Here is a 21,223-nt window from a genome sequence, read left to right on the forward strand (position 1 = left end):
GATGTGATTAGTGCAGTTAGTGTAGCTGGGTTTAAAAAAGGTTTGGATAAGTTCTTGGAGAAGTCCATTACCTGCTATTAATCAAGTTGAATTAGAAAATAGCCACTGCTATTACTAGCATCAGTAGCATGGTATATACTTAGTTTTTGGGTTCTTGCCAGGTTCTTGAAGCCTCGATTGGCCACTGTTGGAAACAGGATGCTGGGCTTGATGGACCCTTGGTCTGACCCAGTATGACTTGTTCTTATGTTATTAATTCTAGAGAAACTTCATCCAATGAATATCCTTCAAAAGGATATTCATTGGATGAAGTCCATCCAGAAGGAACTAGTAAACTGGACAACGGTCTTCATTAGAAAGCATATGGCAATAGACTTAAAGATCTAAACATGTATATCCTAGAGAAAAGAGGAGATAGAAATACAATAAGAGGTATTTAAATACCACCAAGGTTTCAATGATCAGGAGGCAGGCCCTTCATCAGAAAGGAGGCTCTGGAACGAGAGTTCTTGAGAGGAGAGTGAAATTCAGGGAACAAAAAGGATAGTGGACACATGGTAGAGGTAAGGTCAGTATCTGAATTCAAGAAAGCATGAGCAAAGCACAGGGGATCTCAGAAGGAATAGTAGGAATTGTAGAGCTTAAAAGTTGGTGTGGATGGGCAGACTAGAAACATGACGACAGAAAATTACCACATGGCCTGTGTCTTCAGATGGCTGAACCATGTTTATGTAATTGGCTGTACAGAACAGGGGATGGCAAAAAAGTGTGTTTTTCAGTAGATGACATATGAGACCATACGGACCCCTTTTCTTCTGATTTGTATAATGGTAGTAGTATCGCAGGGTCCTTTTTTCTGTTTACTAATTTAAAAGTGACATGTGTAATCAGAAACTTATTTCCATTCAAAATGTAAGGGATTTAAATAAAAAAATTTTTTGATAATGTCACTGTTTTCACAGGAAATTTGGTTTTATAAGATCATATTTGCCTATCCCCAGTATAATCATGTCCCCCTCCCCCCTTCAACTGAACCATTCACTGAATTTTATTCAAATTCTGCCAGACAGCAGAGCAACCAGTGATCACTGGCTCACACTTCATGTGCCTGCAGTATTCCAAACAGCTAGAATCTCTCTTCTTTATTAATTTCCAATAAGGAAGCAGGCCAATTCAATTTAGTTGAAATCTCAGGGCAATTGGAGCAAATTATGTCATAGAACCTATTGAAAGCTGCCTGAAATTGAACAACAAATGCAAAATTTCTCTACCAAAGGAAGAAACTAAATATCATAATATTCACATGGTTTGTTCTTTAACTATGGGCCCATTAAAAATAAACAATTTTATTTAGGAAATGGCATGTTCTCCTCACTCTTCAGGTTAAATCAGCTAGAAAAGAAATGCATGAATCTGACTCTGCTTGTTTAGATGTTTGGTTGAGAAAGGTGTTCAGCTGAAGCTGATGGAAGGAGAAAAAAACAAAACAGAGGATCCTCCTTTAGCAGGCTATCCTAGAAGCAACTGCCTCAAGATAAAATTGAGGGCCAGGGAGGCACTTTGTTTAGATTCACTTCATGAAAAATCCACCACCTCCTCTCACCAGCTAACCACAGCAGAGGACAAACTTACTGACAGAATCCAGCCAGACAGGATCTGAGAAGTAGGATACGATTCCAGACTTCAGAAAAAGTTAAGGCAGAACTTATTTTGTTTTAACACAGTTAGACATGTTTAGATGCACATTTAGGGGGTAATTTTCAACCCCACTTGTATTCATAAATGATTCCTAATAAAACTGCATGGGGTTTGTGCACAAAGAAGTATGCACTTAATCTGATTTTGGGCACACTTATGCACTCAAAAGACAGGTGCTCCAGAGGCAGACACAAGGAGTGAAGCCAGAGGTGGTATTGACATGAATATTTTTCTCCTAAAAAAGTATGCATGTAAATTAACCTGCAAAAAATTACACACTACAAACAGCAGATATAACTTCATGCAGTTTAGCATGTACATGTTATTTCAGATAATTTTCACTGCCACCCTCCCTCTTACTAACTTGCCTGAAGCTCGTTTGGGGAGCTTGACTGCCTTCCACTTTGCGGAGGATTTTTCAAACTTTTGCCTCAGCATACTAGCAGAGTGAGAATTTAGACCTCATCCATCTTTGATGTCACTGGGTGCAGGGTCATAAGCGCGGGGAAGACACTGGATGCATTACGCGCCCTTTGGAAGTCAAACAAGGGAGCTTACTCCTTTGTGCGCTCTGGTATCAATGTTTCCCTGGATTAGGCTTGCTGAGGGGTTTTTAAGAGGCTGGGGGATTAGGGGAATTTGAGTTTTATTTTGTTCTGTTGTGCTTTGATGGGTGGGGGAGGGGGTAGAAATGATTTAGGGAGAGAGTTATCAAAGGTAGTTTTTAGGAATGAGATTATTAGAAATAGGTGTTTATGAATGGTGAACTGTGTTCAGGGTAATACTTTGAGTATGATCTCCTTCTCAAAGTATTTATTTAAATTTTGTTTACTAAATATACATTCTGTTGGCCAAAAATCTGTTTAAATTAATTTGTACTACAACAAATTGGATTTTTTATTTTTATCCAAGGCATAGTTAACAGCGACTAGTGAGGCTGCTATTATTCAAATGTGCCCTATTCTTTTTTTACATTTTGATAGGGAGGGAAGTGGGGGTAGGATGGGTTGTATGTTTAAGGGATGTTTGGATAGTAACATGATTATCCTGTGTAGGGTGTCAATGTGAGATTCTTTTAATTAAGGCTGCATTTGGAGATCTTGATTGGTATTTTGGTGATTTGTCTACCTGCTTTAAAACTGGTTGTAATAATATAACTTCATGAGTTAATATTGGACGTTAGCTTGCATTTCTCTTCTTTGTTAATTGAAGGGGATTTTAATATCTATTTTGAGGATGTGAGTTGTTTGAGAGCACAAAATTTTAAGAAGCTATTAGGCTGTGGCGGCCTTACTCAGATCGTACATGATTCTACCCATAAAGCTGGTCATGTGTTAATCTAGTTATTGGGTCAAACCAATTTTTGTATACACACAAGCTGTGGTGGGAAGGTATGGATTCAGATGCCGATGTAATAAGTCACACTGAAACCACCACAAGTTTTTACTCGTATTTTGCCCAGATAAGTAAAAAGGGCTTTTAGTGCCAAAAAAAACCTGAGATAGGCTCAGTGCATCTGATGCAAATTGCAAGGTAATAGCCTAATTAGCTATTACCATGCAATGCAAGGAGGCATGCTAGTAGGGAAGCTACCTAACGCATCCTTACTACAGTGGGAAATTTAATGTCTGTTCAGAGGCAGGTGTTAAACTTCCCATGGGCCAGCCAGCAAGTCCTCTCTCTCTCTCCCCAGAATGCCAACCCCCCCGCCAAGGTCTGGCCTATGGAACCAAGCAGTCCAGCTCCAGAATCAGGGATCCTCCCTCTTTTGCTTCCCTTTTACAATGCTCAAGTTGGCCGGCAAGACCTCCTCCCAGGCCTATCCCACTCCACTTAGAAAATAAAGGACCCATGCAAATCCCCAACATCCAACATCCCTCCGCCCCATCAGAGAACCCCTGCTGGAGAGCCTCCTCCAGCAGTGCTGTTCCCGATTGGCTCCCTCCACTGAAACATGTCAGTGAAAGGTCCAATCCCCTTTCAAGACAGCCTTCTGAAAGGGGACTGGTTCTTTCACTGACATGTTTCAGTGGAAGGCCCAATCGTCAAACAGTGATGGAGTGATATTATACACTTCTTCATTGGCCCCTCCATTGACATGTCAGTGAAAGGACCAATCCCCTTTCAGAAGGCTGTCCTGAAAGGGGATTGGACCTTTCACTGAGGTGTCAGTGGAGGGACACATCAGCAAGTAGCACTCCAAGTTCTCAGATTTTAGTATACACAAACCCCACTGAAACTAAACCCATGTAATTTTATTTACAAGCATATTCCATAATCATAACTTATACTTATCTTTAGTACTCAAAAGAAACCTATAACTCCCCTACACCTATAAGAGAGGGTAAAATAGTTCACTCATTTGATTTAAAAAAAGCAGGATACACAAAAAGGCTTGTAACTTCTGTGGGGTTTCTCTTAATACTGATTAAAATTAAATCAAAAGTTTAAAAAAATAAATCAAGTATTGGAGAAATTACTTACCTGATAATTTTGTTTTCCTTAGTGTAGACAGATGGACTCAGGACCAATGGGTATTGTGCTCTCCTGATAGCAGATGGGAGACGGAGTCAGATTTCAAAGCTGACGTCACTCTACATATACCCGTGCAGGTAACTTAGCTCTTCAGTATTCTCCTCAAAAAGCTTTTGCGGATATATGTGTGTTTTGCTAACTTGATTAACTTTGTTAACTTGATTAACTAGGACTGGTTCAACTGATTTCCAAAACTAGAGACCGCCAGTGCACTCAACCGATTAACGCTGACACCCGGCAAACGGGCCGATACAGTAAAGTTCGCGGGAGAGTGCCTGCACACAGGCCAGTGTCCTGTGCACGCAATTCAGTAAACTAAAATATTTAAATTAGGGCCCGCGGTAAAAAGGGCACTAGGGACAATAGCGCGTCCCTAGCGCCTCTTTTTCGACAGGAGCTGCGACTCAGCGGGTTTGACAGCCGATGCTCAATTTTGCCGGCATTGGTTCTCGAGCCCGCTGACAGCCACGGGTTCAGAAACCGGACGCAGTCAAAAAAAAGCATCCGGTTTTCAACCTGCGAGCCGCGGGCTGCTTTTAATTTTTTTTTTTTTTTAAACTTTTGGGACCTCCGACTTAATATCGCCATGATATTAAGTCGGAGGGTGCACAGAAAAGCAGTTTTTACTCCTTTTCTGTGCACTTCCCAGGCGCCGGCAGAAATTAACGCCTACCTTTGGGTACGTGCTAATTTCTTAAAGTGAAATGTGCGGCTTGGCTGCACATTTTACTTACTGTATCGCGCGGGAATGACTAATAGGGCCATCAACATGCATTTGCATGTTGCGGCCGCTATTAGTCTCAGGGGGGTTGGACGCACGTTTTCAACGTGCTATTACCCCTTACTGAACAAGGGGTATAGCTAGCATGTCGAAAAGCTGGTTAACAATGCGCTCCACTGGAGCTCACTGTACAGTATCGGCCTGAAAGTGTGAATGTCTTGAACTAGAGGTAATACATGGCTTACCCGTACTTGTTTTAGTCTCGAAATTTTATATTTATATATATTTATATATATATATATATATATATATATATATATATATATATATATATATACATATATATAGGTTATAGTATGTAAATCAATACCCCCCTCCAATGTATTTCTTCCTTGGTTTTTGTTAAGGGCTATGCCCTAAAGTTAACTGTATTTATCTGTTCCTTGTAAGGGCTTCGCCCATAAAGTTCATGTTTTACTGTGAACCGATGCGATGTGCAAACGGACATCGGTATATAAGAGACATTAAATAAATAAATAAATAATTTGTTACCCGAGGTTCTTGATTTCTGGAGCAGCCATGGGCAGGATGCCGAGTCCATCTGTCTATACTAAGGGGAAAACAAAATTATCAGGTAAGTAATTTCTCCATTTCCTAGTGTGTAGCCAGATGGACTCAGGATCAATGGGATGTACAAAAGCTACTCCCGGACAGGGCGGGAGGCTGCCCGTGGCCCCCTTACTACTACCCTTGCAAAGACTGTCCTCCCGTGCCTGGACATCCAGGCAGTAGAACCTGGAGAAGGTGTGTAGGGAGGACCACGTCGCTGCTTGACAGATCTCGGCGGGCGACAGCAGCTTGGTTTCCACCCGGATACTGCCTGGGCCCTCGTCAAATGAGCTTTAACTGATAGAGGCAAGGGCTTCCCCACCTCTACGTAAGCTGCCTTGATTACTTCTTTGATCCAGCGGGCTATAATTGCCCACAAGGCCGCTTCCCCTTGTTTCCTCCCGCTGTGAAGGACGAGTAGGTGATCCATCTTTCGCACAGGTTCCGATCTTTCCAGGTATCTGACTAGAAGTCTGCCAACATTAAGGTGACTAAGGAGGCGTGAGTCTTCCAAGTCCTTATGTTCGTCTGGAGATGGTAGCAATATGGTTTGGTTCAGGTGAAACTGAGAAACCACTTTCGGTAGACGTAGTGATAGGCCGCGTGTTGGTCTGAAGGAAGTTCCCGCTAGGAAGTCTAGTACTAGATTGAGATTCCATAGGGGCACCGGCCACTTTAGGGGTGGTCGAAGTTGTTTGACCCCTTTCAGGAAGCGAGAGATATCTGGATGGGTTGATAGTCTGATGCCATCCACTTCAGCTCTGAAGCAGGCCAGCGCAGCAACTTGAACCTTAAGGGAGTTGAGGGACAACCCTTTCTTCAAGCCATCCTACAGGAATTCCAGGATCATGGGGATTTTGACTGTCGGCGGGAGGATCCCGCGGTCCTCGCACCAGGCTTCGAATACTCTCCAGATCCGTATGTAAGTCAGTGATGTGGAGAATTTGCGCGCTTGAAGCAGGGTGTCAATCACTGCCTTGGAGTGTCCGTTCTTCTTCAGGCAAGTTCTCTCAAGGGCCAGACCTTGAGAGAATAGAGACGGATCTTAGTAGAGGATCGGGCCCTGCCGGAGAAGGTCCCTGTGTGGAGGTAGGTACAGAGGGTTCCCCGCAAGTAGTCTTCGCATGTCTGTGTACCATGGTCTTCTTGACCAATCCGGGGCCACTAGGAGGACTAGTCCCCTGTGGTGTTCTATCTTGTGGATGACCCTGCCCAGTAGTGGCCATGGAGGGAAGGCGTATAGTAGGACTTCCTGTGGCCAGGTCTGGACGAGAGCGTCGATTCCCCAGGACTGTGGTTCTTGTCTGCGGCTGAAGAACTTGGGAACTTGGGTTGCCAGTAGGTCCATGGCTGGGAATCCCCAGCGATTTACTATTAGTTGGAAGGCTGTGGTCTAGGCTCCATTCCCCTGGGTCTAGGCTCTCTCTGCTGAGGAAGTCCGCAGAGATGTCTTTTCCCGCTATGTGGGAGGCCGAAATCCCTTGCAGGTTTAGTTCCACCCACGCCATGAGAGCGTCTATCTCCAGGGACACCTGCTGGCTCTTGGTTCCTCTCTGGCGATTGATGCAGGCCATGGTTGTGGCGTTGTCTGACATGACTGACTGACTCACCCCGGAGTCTGTGACTGAATCATAGGCAGGCTAGTCTGACTGCTCAAGCTTCCAGGCGGTTTATGTTCCATCCCGCCTCTTCCTTGTTCCATTGTCCCTGGGCCGTCAGGCCCTGACAGTGGGCTCCCCCACCCTCGCAGGCTCACATCCGTGGTGAGCAAGGTCCAGCTCGGTGGGGAGAGGTTTACTCCTTTGCTCAGGTGGTCTTCCTGTAAGCCACCATTGAAGCTGCTTCCGAACCTTTACTAGTAGCTGGAGGTGGATGGAGTAGTTCTGGGATGTTGGATTCCATTGTGACAGTAGGGAGCATTGTAACGGTCGCATGTGGGCCCTTGCCCATGGAACGACTTCCAGGGTTGACGTCATGAGGCCGAGGACCTGAAGGTAGTCCCATACCTTGGGGCGAACAGAGGTCAGCATTTTTGACAGCTGACTCAAGTTTCCTTCTCCTTGGAGGGGGAAGGAAGACCTTATCCTGTTTGGTGTCGAATCGGACTCCCAGGAACTTTATCGACTGGGAGGGCGGCAGGGAGCTCTTGGCTGTGTTGACACACCCGAGTTCCTGCAGCAGGTTCGTGACTCTGGCGGTCGCCTGTCGACTCTCCTCCGGGGACTTTGCTCTGATCAGCCAATCGTCCAGATAAGGATGTACTAGGATTCCTTCTTTCCTCAGTGTTGCCGCCACTACCACCATGATTTTGGTGACGGTTCTGGGGGCAATAGCTAGGCCGAAGGGTAGCACCCGGAACTGGTAATGATGTCCCAGTATCGCAAGGCGCAGGAAGCCTTGCGATACTGGGACTGGGATGTGGAGGTAGGCTTCGGATAGATCCAGAGAGGTCAGGAATTCTCCCGGCTGTACTGCCCTTACGACCGAGCGCAGGGTCTCCATGCGAAAGTGTGGTACCCTCAGGTAACGGTTGACAGTCTTGAGGTCCAGGAAGAGCCGAAATGTTCCTTCCTTCTTGGGGACGATAAAATAGATGGAACAGTGGCCAGTATTTTGTTGGGGCGTGGGCACCGGGGTTATCGCCTTTAGGCTGAGTAGTCTTGCTAACGTTTCCACTGCCATCCTCTTGGAGTGGGAGTGGCATGGTGATCTCAAATTTGTCTCAAGGGATGCTGTGGAATTCCAGAGAGTATCCTTCTTGAATGATAACATTGGACAAGTGGGTCCTAACTATCGCGACTCATCTTTGGTAGAAGAGGGTAAATCTGCCCCCTATGTCTTCTTCCTGTGGATGGGTCTGCTGTTTCTCATTGTGGGGTACGATCGTGGCCTGTCCTTGAGCCTGCTCCCCTCTTGGTGTGTCTGTTCCGAAAGGACTGAGAACTTCCTGAGGGGCGAGGTACTTGGTAGAGTGTGTTCTTGTAAGGTCTAAAACGCTGTGATCCTCTGCCCTTGTATCTTCGGAGGGAGGAGCGCTGACTTCTCTTGTTCCTATCTTCCAGTAGTCGAGGTACTGGATGTTCGCCCCATTTGTTGGCTAACTTCTCCAATTCGCTTCCAAACAGGAGAGATCCTTTAAAAGGCATTCTCGTGAGGTTCGCTTTGGAGGTCGCATCGGCTGACCAATTCTGGAGCCATAGTTGTCTTCTGGCTGCCACTGCAGAGGAGACGCCCCTAGCTGAGGTGCGCACTAGGACTGATGTAGCATCCGTGAGGAAGGAAATCACAGGCTCCATTATTTCATTGGGCGTGGTTGCATCTATGGAGAGGAGCAAGCAGGACCTTGCACCCACTGCGCAGCAGGAAGCAATCTGCAGGGTCACTGCTGCTATGTCAAAGGACTGTTTGAGGATGGATTCCAGACGTCTGTCCTGGGCATCCTTCAGTGCCACTCCTCCCTCAATGGGGATGGTCATGCGCTTTGAAATTGCGCAGACCATAGCATCCACTTTTGGGAAAATGTAAGAGTTCCCTGGCCATGGGTTCCAGGGGATATAGGGGTATAAGGCTTCTAGGGCCCGCCCCCCTTTGAAGCTGGCCTCTGGGGCATTCCACTCCAGGTCAATCAATCAGTTGCCAGATGGCTTCCAACATAGGAAAATAGCATGAGGCCTGCCGGAGGGACACCAAAATGGGATTCATCTTTGGTTCTGCTGTGGGGTCCGCGCCTGGGATGCCCAGCATCTTCAGAGTGTGGGACATGAGGACTGGTAATTTGTCTTTGTGGAAGAATCGCAGCATGGTTTGGTATGACTCCATCCCTGGAGGGATTTCTCTTTCCTCCAGGGACTCAGTCTCAGCATCTGAGGTGTCTGTATCTCCAAGGTTCTTGGTTAGGAGAGGCATTTCTCGATGAGCCCTGGAGGTGCCAGGAAGATCTTGCGCTTCTGGCAGGGGTTGAGGCTGGGACAAAGCGGGGGCTGGTTGAGCCTGGCTAAAGGTTTGCAGCCCTTTGAAGAATTCCACCAAGGAGAAGGTCCCTGGGTCCATGTTAATCCCAGGTGGAGTTGTGGACGAGGACCCAGAGGTGCCTGCCTGTGGGGGTGCAGAGTTAGAGAATCATAGATCCGGGGTGCAATCAGTGGATTCAGATCCCTGTAATGGCTGTAGAGGGCCTTGCTTTGGATCCCCCTGGGCCTCTTCGCACTGCTGGCATAGGCAGGCGGCCACTTCAGGATGTGCAGCTCTCAGGTGGCAGGCTGGGCAGAGGGCTTATCACTTGGCCTTCTTGGCAGGCGGTGCCATGGTTTGTGCACGTAGCCGGCTTCAAACTCAGCTGTGCGTGTGCGCACGGATATGCTTAGTTGTGCGTTCCTTGTGCGCAGAGGATATGCGCACGGAAAATGCAAGATGTGCGCGTGGGCTACGAACTTTGTGCGCATGGCTCGGTTGTGCGGACAATACGGCGGCCAAGGGGGAAAGATGGTGCCAACGACCCCTCTGGCAAGATGGTACTATTTCCCCCCGCCCCGAGGGTCTCCATGTGTGTGGACCCTCGCACAGGATTGGGGACTAGCTCAAGGACGAGCTGCTAAACCCTATTTTTAACGCCCGGAGGAGTCAATCTGTTCAGCCATTCGAGCTTCGGAGACTGGAGACTTAAAGAGAAGGTTTCTATCTTACCTGGTCTCGGTGTTTACCAGTTGCGTGCCGGGTGGTCTCCGGCTGCAGGAGTGGGGGGGTGGGAATTACCTTCACCGCCATGCTCTATTCTGCACCCACTGCCTTTCAGCCACACTGGGGCCTAAGTCCACGCCGGGAGCCGGCTGCCAAACCAAGGCTTACCTCTGAGGGACCTCAGAAATCACCTCAGGAATTCTCGACTGAGGGAGGGCACGTCAGGTATCACCACAGGAGAGCAGGGCTAGTCTTCTTGAGGTAAATTTTCTTCTTCCTGTATTTTTGTAATTGCTAACACTATTCTATGTGGGATAGTGTCTGCATCTGCTTAGGAGACTGAGAAATAATAAAGAGCTAAGCTACCTGCACAGGTATATGTAGAGTGACATCAGCTTTGAAATCTGACGCCGTCTCCCATCTGCTATCAGGAGAGCACAATACTCACTGGTCCTGAGTCCATCTGGCTACACGCTAGGAAAGGTTACTTTAACCACCATCCCTTTGTTTAACAGTAAAGCAGCAGTTTTCTATACTCACTCACCAATGATATAGGAAAGAATTAGATTCCATCCCGTAATGAATGCTAGCAGTTCTCCAACAGTCACATAGCTGTAGAGGTAGGCAGAGCCAGTTTTTGGGACTCTAGCACCAAACTCTGCATAGCAAAGTCCAGCAAGCACAGAAGCCAAAGCAGCAATCAAAAAGCAGAGGACGATGGCGGGTCCTGCATCATCTCTGGCAACAGCTCCAGCCAATACATAGACACCAGCGCCAAGTGTGCTACCCACACCAAGAGCTATCAAGTCAAAAGTGTTGAGACATCGTGACAGCCTGCTCTTTTCTGCATTACAGTCCACAATTTTCCTGCGGAATAGTTGCTGGCCAAAACGTAAACATGCCTTGCAGTCCATGTTCTTATTCAGACCTGTCAAAGAAGCAAAGTCTTATTACTATAGGGCAGCAGGAAAACATTGTGCAATGTTTTAAGAAATCCAAAATGTTATTTGGTAAATCAACAATTCAGGATCTGACATGGACTACTGGATGTATATTAGAACAGCCAAGGAGAATGTCACTGCCCTAAATACTATACCTACTGACTTTGGTTCCATCTCCCATCTTTGTTCACTGCTTTCACAGTAATGTGAAAACACAGAGCTCCCTTTCTTAGCTTTCAGGAGATGGTTATTGTTCAATGTTGGGAATTTAGATTTACCTGATAATTTCCTGTCTTTAAATCCTTCAACACCAGTCCAAATGTGTGGCTATTCTTCCCTTACCAGCAGATGGACAAAGACAACACACTTTTTCATTGCATCATCACTAGCAGTTACCATGGTCAGCTCCATCAAATAGCCAGTATTCTTAAGTCAAAGTCATGGAAGAAAACTCCTAAAAACTCTTAAACAACATGGTGGGACTTGATCCTGTTAAATAATCACTGATGTATAGACTAAACATAATCCATTCCTTTCATCAGAAAGCTGCCACCACTACCATCTTGGAAAGGTTCTTGGAACTGTGGCAAGATCAAAATGGGAATGCTCTGAACTGAAAGTGTTTTCAGGATGCAAAAAAAAAAAAAGAGAAACCTAGGATTATCTTTCCAGATGAAAATAAGGATATAGCAAATGTTGCTTACCTGATGTAACAGGTGTTCTCACAGGACAGCAGGATGTTAGTCCTCACGAATGGGTGACATCGAGGATGGAGCCCACCACGGAAAACTTCTGTCAAAGTTTAATAGAACTTTGACTGGCCCCTACTGGGCATGCCCAGCAAGGCACTGACCCTGCAGCCAGCAGGGGTCTCCCTTCAGTCTGATTTTCAAAGCTACAGGCAGTGCCTAAAAAAGTAAAAACGAAAACAAACCCAACACCGCGGGGTGGCGGGCGGGTTTCGTGAGGACTAACATCCTGCTGTCCTGTGAGAACACCTGTTACATCAGGTAAGCAACATTTGCTTTCTCACAGGACAAGCAGGATGGTTGTCCTCACAAATGGGTGAGTACCGAGCTGAGGATGTCCTGGCTTGCACCAAATGCACCAAACGACGTGCAACAGGCACAACAACTGGGGTGGAATTTGGGAAAGGGCATCCGCACCCTACCGGGAAGGTGGAAGGGTGTTGGTACATTATGTTGGAAAAAGGTTACGCAAGACAGATTGGCCGAAGATGGAGTCCTGTCTTCCAGCTTTGTCCAAACAATAATGGGCTGCAAAGGTATGGAGAGAACTCCAGGTTGCAGCTTTACAAATGTCAGGAAGCGGCACCGATCGAAGGTGTGCCACTGAAGTCGCCATGGCCCTCACAGAGTGCGCTTTAACACGGTCTTGGAAAGGAATGCCAGCTTGCTGATAGCAAAAAGAAATGCAGTCCGCCAACCAGGAGGAAAGAGCCTGCTTACCCACAGGTTGTCCCAACTTGTTAGGATGGAAGGAGACAAACAATTGAGTGCTCTTCCTGTGAGCAACTGTACGGTCTAGATAAAACGCTAGAGCTCGTTTACAGTCTAGGGTATGCAGAGTCTGTTCCCCAGAGTTGGAATGGGGCCTGGGAAAAAAGATAGGTAGTATGATGGATTGATTGATATGAAATGCAGAAACTACCTTAGGTAAAAATTTAGGGTGAGTGCGGAGCACCGCCCTGTCTTGCAGGAGTTTAGTGTAAGGCGGATAGGTGACTAAGGCCTGTAACTCACTAACCCTGCGAGCTGAAGTGATAGCCAATAGGAATAATACTTTCCATGTGAGATACTTCAATTCACAGGAGTGCAGAGGTTCGAAAGGTGGTTTCATTAGACGACCAAGAACCAGATTAAGGTCCCAAGATGGGGCCGGAGGACGTAAGGGTGGCTTCAGATGGAGCAAGCCTTTAAGAAAGCGTGTCACCAGGGGTTGTACTGAAATAGGGACACCTTCTATACCTTTATGGAAGGCGGCTACCGCACTGACATGCATCCTAATGGAAAAGGTCTTTAGACCGGATTCTGATAGGTGCCATAAATAGTCCAAGAACTTAGAGATTGGACAGGAAAGGGGATCAAGGGACTGAGAAGTGCACCATGATGTGTACCTTTTCCATTTATATGAATAGGATCTTCTGGTGGAGGGCTTTCGTGAAGCCATCAGGACACGAGAAACCGAATCCGAAAGGTTAAAAGGCTGAAGGACTAACCTTTCAACATCCATGCCGTCAGGGACAAGGCTTGGAGGTTGGGATGGAGGAGGCATCCGTCGTTTTGAGTGAGCAGATGCGGATCCGTTCCCAGAGGGATGTGCCTGCGGATGGAGAGATCCTGGAGTATGGGAAACCACACTTGGCATGGCCAGTGGGGAGCTATCAGGATCATGGTTCCCCTGTCCTGGCGTAGCTTCACGAGAGTCCTTGACAGAAGAGGTAGTGGAGGAAATGCATAAAGCAGACCTGTCGTCCACTTGAGGGAGAAGCATCCCTCGGCTGAGAGTGTTGGCTCCGAATGAGAGAGCAGTAATCGTCCACTTTGTGGTTCTGAGGGGACGCAAAGAGGTCTATGCGGGGAAAACCCCACTTGTGAAACAGAGAGGTCACTACCAGAGGATCGAGTGACCACTCGTGTGGCTTGAAGACACGGCTCAGCTGGTCTGCCAATACATTGTCTACTCCCGGCAAGTAAGTGGCCTTGAGGTACATGGAATGGGAGAGGGCTTCTGCCCAAATCTGCGCAGCTTCCTGACACAGAAGGAAGGAGCCTGTGCCTCCCTGCTTGTTTATGTACCACATGGCCACTTGGTTGTCTGTCTGGATTAAGATTATCTGATCTGATAGATGATCTTTGAAAGTTCTGAGCGCGTAGCGAATTGCTCGAAGTTCCAAGAAATTTATCTGGTGTTCGGCTTCCTCTGGCGACCACAACCCTTGGGTTTGTAATTCGTCCACATGGGCCCCCCAACCGATGTGGGAAGCATCGGTGGTTAGGATTACCTGTGGATCTGGTAGGAGAAAGGGTAAGCCCTGAAGGAGATTGACTTGAGTCGTCCACCAGGTTAAAGACAGGCGTAGCGCTTGTGTAACTGTGACGATGTAGGACAGAGGCTGGAAAGCTTGAAGCCATTGATGTCGCAGAGTCCATTGCGTTACTCTCATGGCTAGTCGGGTCAAGGGAGTAACTTGAACCGAGGATGCCATGTGTCCTAGGAGGATGAGGAATTGGTGAGCTGTGGCAGTGTATTGAGACTGGAGCTGGCGAGCTAGAGACATGAGAGTTTGGACTCGTTGAAGTGGAAGGTAGGCTTTTGCCTGTAAGGTGTCCAAGTCTGCTCCAATGAAGGATAAGGTCTGAGATGGGACCAAGCAAGATTTCTCGTAATTGACAAGAAACCCTAAGGAGAGGAGTGTGTGAATTGTGAACTTTAGGGAGGATTGCGCAATTTGAGGGGTGGAGGCCCTGATTAGCCAATCGTCCAGATAGGGGTAGACGTGGACACCTTCCTTCCTGAGAAATGCTGCTACTACTACGAGACATTTGGTAAAGACTCGTGGAGCAGATGCCAGCCCGAAAGGTAGTACCCGGTATTGATAATGGTCGTGGCCTATCAGAAAACGCAGATACTTGCGATGAGATTGTGTTATCGCAATGTGGGTATAAGCGTCCTTGAGGTCGAGAGAGCACAGCCAATCCCCCTTTTGCAACAGAGGGAGCAAGGCACCCAGGGTTACCATCTTGAACTTCTCTTTTTGCAGATACTTGTTGAGGGCCCGAAGGTCCAGAATTGGATGTAACCCCCCTGATTTCTTTGGTATTAGGAAGTATCTGGAATAGAATCCTTTCCCTTGTTGACAAGGAGGGACGGGTTCTATAGCATTTGATCATAGAAGAAGGGATACTTCTTGATGTAATTGAGTCAAATGGCTGGTTAGACTCCATGCCTGAAGGGGCGGGGAGTCTGGCGGAAGTGTTATGAAGTTGAGGTGGTAACCCTGTGCGATAATTGCTAGCACCCACTGATCTGAGGTGATCTGTTTCCAACGGGGTAAGAAGTGGTACAGCCGACCTCCCACAGGGATGTGTGGAAGAGGGAGTTGGCATGTGCTCAATACAGGGAAGTCAAAGGCCCGCCGCAGGCCCAGGAGGTGGGGCTACAGTAGGTCTTTGCTTTCTCGGCTGACGAGGCTGAGGCCTGTTAGAGGACCGTGCAGGACGAGCCCTAGTTGACGGAGGGTAGTAGCGGCGTGGTCGAAAGAACGACTTCTTAGAGTCCTTCTTTTGCGGTTGCTTGGAGGTCACCTCAGGTGGGACAGATGAGAGTTGTTTCAACGTCTCATGGTGGTCTTTTAACTCCGCCACAATCTGTTGAATTTGCTCTCCAAACAAATTGTCGCCTAAGCAGGGCAAATCAGCAAGACGATCTTGGACCTCTGGGCGAAGGTTGGATGACTTTAACCAAGCCCAACGTCTGGCTGAGATGGCTGTGGCTGAAACCTTCGTGGAAGCATCGAATATGTCGTAGGCAGTCCTAATCTCGTGCTTCCCTGCCTCAAATCCCCTGTGAAGAAGGGCTTGAAGCTGCGGTTGGTATTGATCCGGCAACGTGTCAGCATAGTCTTGCATCTGCTTAAGGATGGTTCTGTTGTATTGAGTCATGTAAAGTTGATATGAAGCTATGCGTGAAATCAACATAGCTCCATGATACACTTTCCATCCCACACTATCCAGGAACTTGTTGTCCCTGGTAGGTGGGGTAGAAGAGTGCGGCTTAAGACGCTTGGCCTTCTTCTGCGCGGACTCAACCACAACAGAGCGATGATCCAGTTGAGGTTTTTGGAAACCTGGTGCTGACTGGACAAGGTATGTGGAGTCAGCTTTCTTGTTAACTGGTGACACCGATGAAGGAGATTCCCAGTTTTTCTTGAACAGATCCAAAAACACCTGGTGTATAGGGATGGAAGCGATGATTTTTGGAGCATCCAGAAATTGAAGTAGTTCCATCATCTGGTATCTGTCATCAGCTTCAGATTGTAGTTGAAAAGGTACAACTTCTGACATCTCTTTCACAAAATTAATGAAAGATAGATCCTCAGGAGGAGATCTTTTTCTACTCTCTGTAGGAGATGGTGGCGAAGGTAAATCTGTGTCAGAAGAGGTATCATCATCATCACCCCAGGTATCGTAGGGATCATGTGGGGCTTGTAGCCCTGATGGACCTGGCTGAGGCTCTGAAGGCATCGATGGAAACCGAGGTGGAATCGGTGCGGTAGGTGGAACCAGAAATGGCATCGATGGCTTCGGTGCTGCCGATGGAATCGGTGCCTGGCGGGGAATCGATGGAGCCGAAGGATAAATCGGTGGAGATATACCAGAAGGTACCGATGGAACTACCCCGGAAGGGGGAATTCGAAACGGTGTTTCTCCTGCCGATGAGAAACCAGTCTGAGACGGTGATGTTGTCGATGGCACTGGAATCACCGATGGAAGGGCCGTCATGAGTGCCTCCATGCGGCTCAGTAGCGGTGCTAGCGCTTGTATCAACGGCTCGGTGGTCGGTTCCCTCCTCGGTGGCGAAGCCGGTGCCGGCGTCGGTGCCGGGGGCGGCACTGGAACCGGTGCCGGAGACGGTGCCGATGGAGGTTGTAATTTCTTCATCGCTTTCTCGATGGCCTCCTGGACCAGCCGGTCCAGTTCTGCCCGGAGACCAGGGGTAACCATACCCGGCTCGACGGGAGAGGGAGGCTGAGGCAGGGCCGGAGGGACCACCGTAACCGGTGGGATCACGGCCCCCACACCCCGAGAGGGTGAGGGTTTCCTCGATGCCGGCGAACGAGACGTGGAGGGCGTCCGGTCTGTTCGCGGCTTCTTTGTCGGTGGCTCGGCTTGAGCAGAGGTCGATGGCTGTGGATCCTCGACAGGCCGAGACTTGTGCCGTCGATGGCGGTGCTTTTCCTTCCAATCCCCTCGCCCATCAGGGGAAGGGACGGGAGTCGACGGCCGAGAAGCGATCGATGGCGGACGGTCACCGGAGGGTTGACGATGATGGTACAACTTCGACGGTGCCGGTTCCGATGGCGTCGATGCTATCGATGGCGTTGGAGTGGGTGCATGGAAGAGGAGCCCCATCTTCTCCATCCTGGCTTTGCGACCCTTGGGTGTCATTAAGGCACATTTGGTGCAAGTCAGGACATCATGCTCACTACCCAAACACATTACACAAACCCTGTGGGGGTCTGTGATGGACATAGTCCGGGTACAATCCGGACAACGACGGAACCCCGTTGCCATGGCTGGAAGCCAAAATTTAGGCTGGGGATCGGTAAGTGCCAACAGGCCTCGAGGGCCAAAATCGACGGCAGTCGATGGAAGAAGGCAAAAAACTTACCGGGTTCCGTAAGATGACTAAAAAATTTGTCGAAGGGAGACCCCTGAGGGGCAAATTTTCTTAGGAAATTAATTTCCAAATTCCTGTCAGGAACGTGGTTAGAGAGCTCCTTTCACCGCGTGGCAACTGCTGCGCGGAAAAAAGAAGACTGAAGGGAGACCCCTGCTGGCTGCAGGGTCAGTGCCTTGCTGGGCATGCCCAGTAGGGGCCAGTCAAAGTTCTATTAAACTTTGACAGAAGTTTTCCGTGGTGGGCTCCATCCTCGATGTCACCCATTTGTGAGGACAACCATCCTGCTTGTCCTGTGAGAAAAGACAGTTTCCCAGAACACAGAAGCTTGCCCTGCCACATAGTCACTAATAGGGACTAGAGGGTTTTCATACTGAAATGAGAAATGCAAAGACTGCTGTTTACTCCATTAAAATAAAGGTTGGGTCTTGTAGGAACTGTCATCCTTTAGGACCACAAAATAAATGAAGTATTGACAATGGCCCTTGTGCTTCACATGGAACTGGAACCACTGCATGCAAGTTCAAAGCCACCTGAAACTAGAAACTACAGCTACCCCCTCTTGACAGTCGAAATGTATGGAGAGACTACATAGGTGTCAGGAACTGAAGTTGCAAGAACTAGGCAGCTATTGTGAAGAACTGTATGACCACTCCTGGTAAAACTGCTGAATGTAAACATCTACAAGCACCCACAAGGAGGAGAACCACTGACTTTCAATCAGGTAGAACAGCTGGATATAGTGGAACTAGATTTACATCTTAGTCTTATGGTTACTTGAAACGCTAACTTCAGGACAGACCTATGGCCTGAACAAAACTTAGCCAGATAAGTTATCTGGTGAACTCTGAATATCCAAGTTAGGTGGACAACTTATCCAGCTAAGTCGGCTCTTCCACAAAATGACTTTGCCCCATCTGCCACTTAGCCAACTAAGTGGCAGCCATTCACAGTGGGGCCAAATATTCAGCCACTACAACTTACCCAGCTAAGTACTTATCTAGTATAGCATCCTCTAGATCAGTGGTTCTCAACCTTTTTCCTATCATGACACACCTGACAGACCATGCTCACATGTGTGACACACTGCTCATTACAATTCACGGCGGAAATAAAAAATAAAAGGCCCAGTATTATTTTTATTGTTAAGAATGACACAAGGCAAAGATACATACCCTGTCTGAATAGAAATTGCATAAATAGTAAGCATCCCATACCAAAACAGCACCAGATTCCAGCACTCAAACAGTAACCAACTTACCTAAGGAAAGGCAACACTGAAAATATTATACCAGGCTTTAAAACACCAATACATCTCCTATTAGGAAAACAGAACAAGCCAGGCTGCTATAGAGCCCTACACAGAAACTAAACGCCAGCAGAAAACCTCACCCGAATCACATGTGCTGACCCCTCACCTAACAAAGAATAAAGAGACCATAAAGCATAACTAGAAGCTTGCAGACAAAAACTGAATTGGAAACCACAACAAGCCAGAGTCTCTGTATGCAGTGTAAAAAGGAAGAAAAGAAACCTCACCAATCCTTATAAAACAAATCAAGAAATATAAAATCAATAGCAGTAAAACCATACTAACAAAAAGAACAGATTTTAATACAGCTGATGAATGGAATATCCAATAATTAAAAACTCAAACAATTTCTAGATACCAATAAAATATTTCAAAATAGACACAAAGACCCAATAATGAAAAATAATACAAAAAATGCTTTGCTCTGCATATCTGGGAACGTTTGATATCCAGAGATTGTTTTGAAATAGCAGGAGGAGGGATGGTTTGCTTGCAACTTTCTCCTCTCTGTCTCTCACACACACTCTCTCTCTCTCTCACACTGGCTCTCAATCACACACACATATACAACACATGCTCTTTCACTTACATACGCTCTCAATTGCTCACCTATACACATGCTTTTTCTCACATATATAGGCTCTTAATTACACATTTACACACATTGTCTTTTCACGCTCACACACACACAAGCTTTCAATCACACATGCATGCTCACACACAGGCTCTCACTTACACACTCACATGCTGTCTCACCTACACCAGCTCTCAATCACAGACACACATGCTCTCAGTTATATACACACGCTTAGTCATACATACACATGATCTCTCTCACACACAAAGGATCTCAATCATACACAAATACTCTCACACAAACATGTTTTCAATCGCAAACTTACACATACAGGGCCGGATTTTAAAAGCTCTATGCGTGTAAATTGCCTTTACGTGCACTGAGCCTATTTTCAAAAGGCCCAGTGACATGCATAAAGTCCAGGAGCTTGCAAAAAGGGGCGGGGTCAGAGGCTCCCAGCACAGCGGCAGTTGGCTGGCATGCACAACTTACTTCAGCCCCCCAAAAAAATGTTAGGTTCCATATTAGGAGCTACCACCCAGGAAAAAGATCTAGGCATCATAGTGGATAATACTTTAAAATCGTCGGCTCAGTGTGCTGCAGCAGTCAAAAAAAGCAAATAGAATGTTAAGAATTATTAGGAAGGGAATGGTTAATAGAACGGAAAATATCATAATGCCTCTGTATCGCTCCATGGTGAGACCGCACCTTGAATACTATGTACAAATCTGGTCGCCGCATCTCAAAAAAGATATAGTTGCGATGGAGAAGGTACAGAGAAGGGCAACCAAAATGATAAAGGGGATGGAACAGCTCCCCTATGAGGAAAGGCTGAAGAGGTTAGGGCTGTTCAGCTTGGAGAAGAGACGGCTGAGGGGGGATATGATAGAGGTATTTAAGATCATGAGAGGTCTTGAACGAGTAGATGTGACTCGGTTATTTACACTTTCAAATAATAGAAGGACTAGGGGGTATTCCATAAAGTTAGCAAGTAGCACATTTAAGACTAATCGGAGAAAATTCTCTCTCACTCAACGCACAATAAAGCTCTGGAATTTGTTGCCAGAGGATGTGGTTAGTGCAGTTAGTGTAGCTGGGTTCAAAAAAGGATTGGATAAGTTCTTGGAGGAGAAGTCCATTAATGGCTATTAATCAATTTTACTTAGAGAATAGCCACTGCTATTAATTGCATCAGTAGCATGGGATCTTTAGTGTTTGGGTAATTGGCAGGTTCTTGTGGCCTGGTTTTGGCCTCTGTTGGAAACAGGATGCTGGGCTTGATGGACCCTTGGTCTGACCCAGCATGGCAATTTCTTATGTTCTTAAAGATAGGGGGAAAGGGCAGGGGAGGTAGGAGAAGGGAAGGGAAGGGATGGTGGAAGGCAGCGTGGCTCGGTGCACACATGGTGCACAATAAGGCTCTCACATAAAGGCTCTCAATCACTCACTTAAATATATGCTGTCACACACACATAGGATCTCAAACACATATGCTTGCTCGCTCACTCACTCTCTCCCCCCCCTCCCCCCCACCCACCCCCACTGAATTAGCAGCAGCAGCAGCATCTCCTACACTTCCAACCCTAATGGCAGCAGCAGTCTCCTTCCCTTTGAGCCCTCGCGGCCTCAAGAAAGGAGTCCCATCGGCCACGGGGGCTGACGTTGCTCCTTGTTTTGCTCCAAGCTGCGTTGCTCTTCTTCAGGATGCGCCTTTCTTATTCAGGCCGATG

General features: G+C 47.2%; 1 protein-coding gene across 1 annotated transcript in view; it reads right to left on the bottom strand.

Moving 5' to 3' along the window:
- The window catches only part of SLC7A1 (solute carrier family 7 member 1), a 161,629-nt gene that overhangs the window by 72,877 nt on the left and 67,529 nt on the right, over positions 1-21,223 (bottom strand). The window contains exon 3 of the mRNA XM_029602620.1: positions 10,785-11,168. Coding sequence (XP_029458480.1) covers positions 10,785-11,154 — 370 coding nt within the window. The 5' untranslated portion in view covers positions 11,155-11,168. The remainder of the gene's footprint in view (positions 1-10,784; positions 11,169-21,223) is intronic.

The sequence above is a fragment of the Rhinatrema bivittatum genome, chromosome 5 (genome assembly GCF_901001135.1).
Source record: "Rhinatrema bivittatum chromosome 5, aRhiBiv1.1, whole genome shotgun sequence".
Taxonomy (NCBI): domain Eukaryota; kingdom Metazoa; phylum Chordata; class Amphibia; order Gymnophiona; family Rhinatrematidae; genus Rhinatrema; species Rhinatrema bivittatum.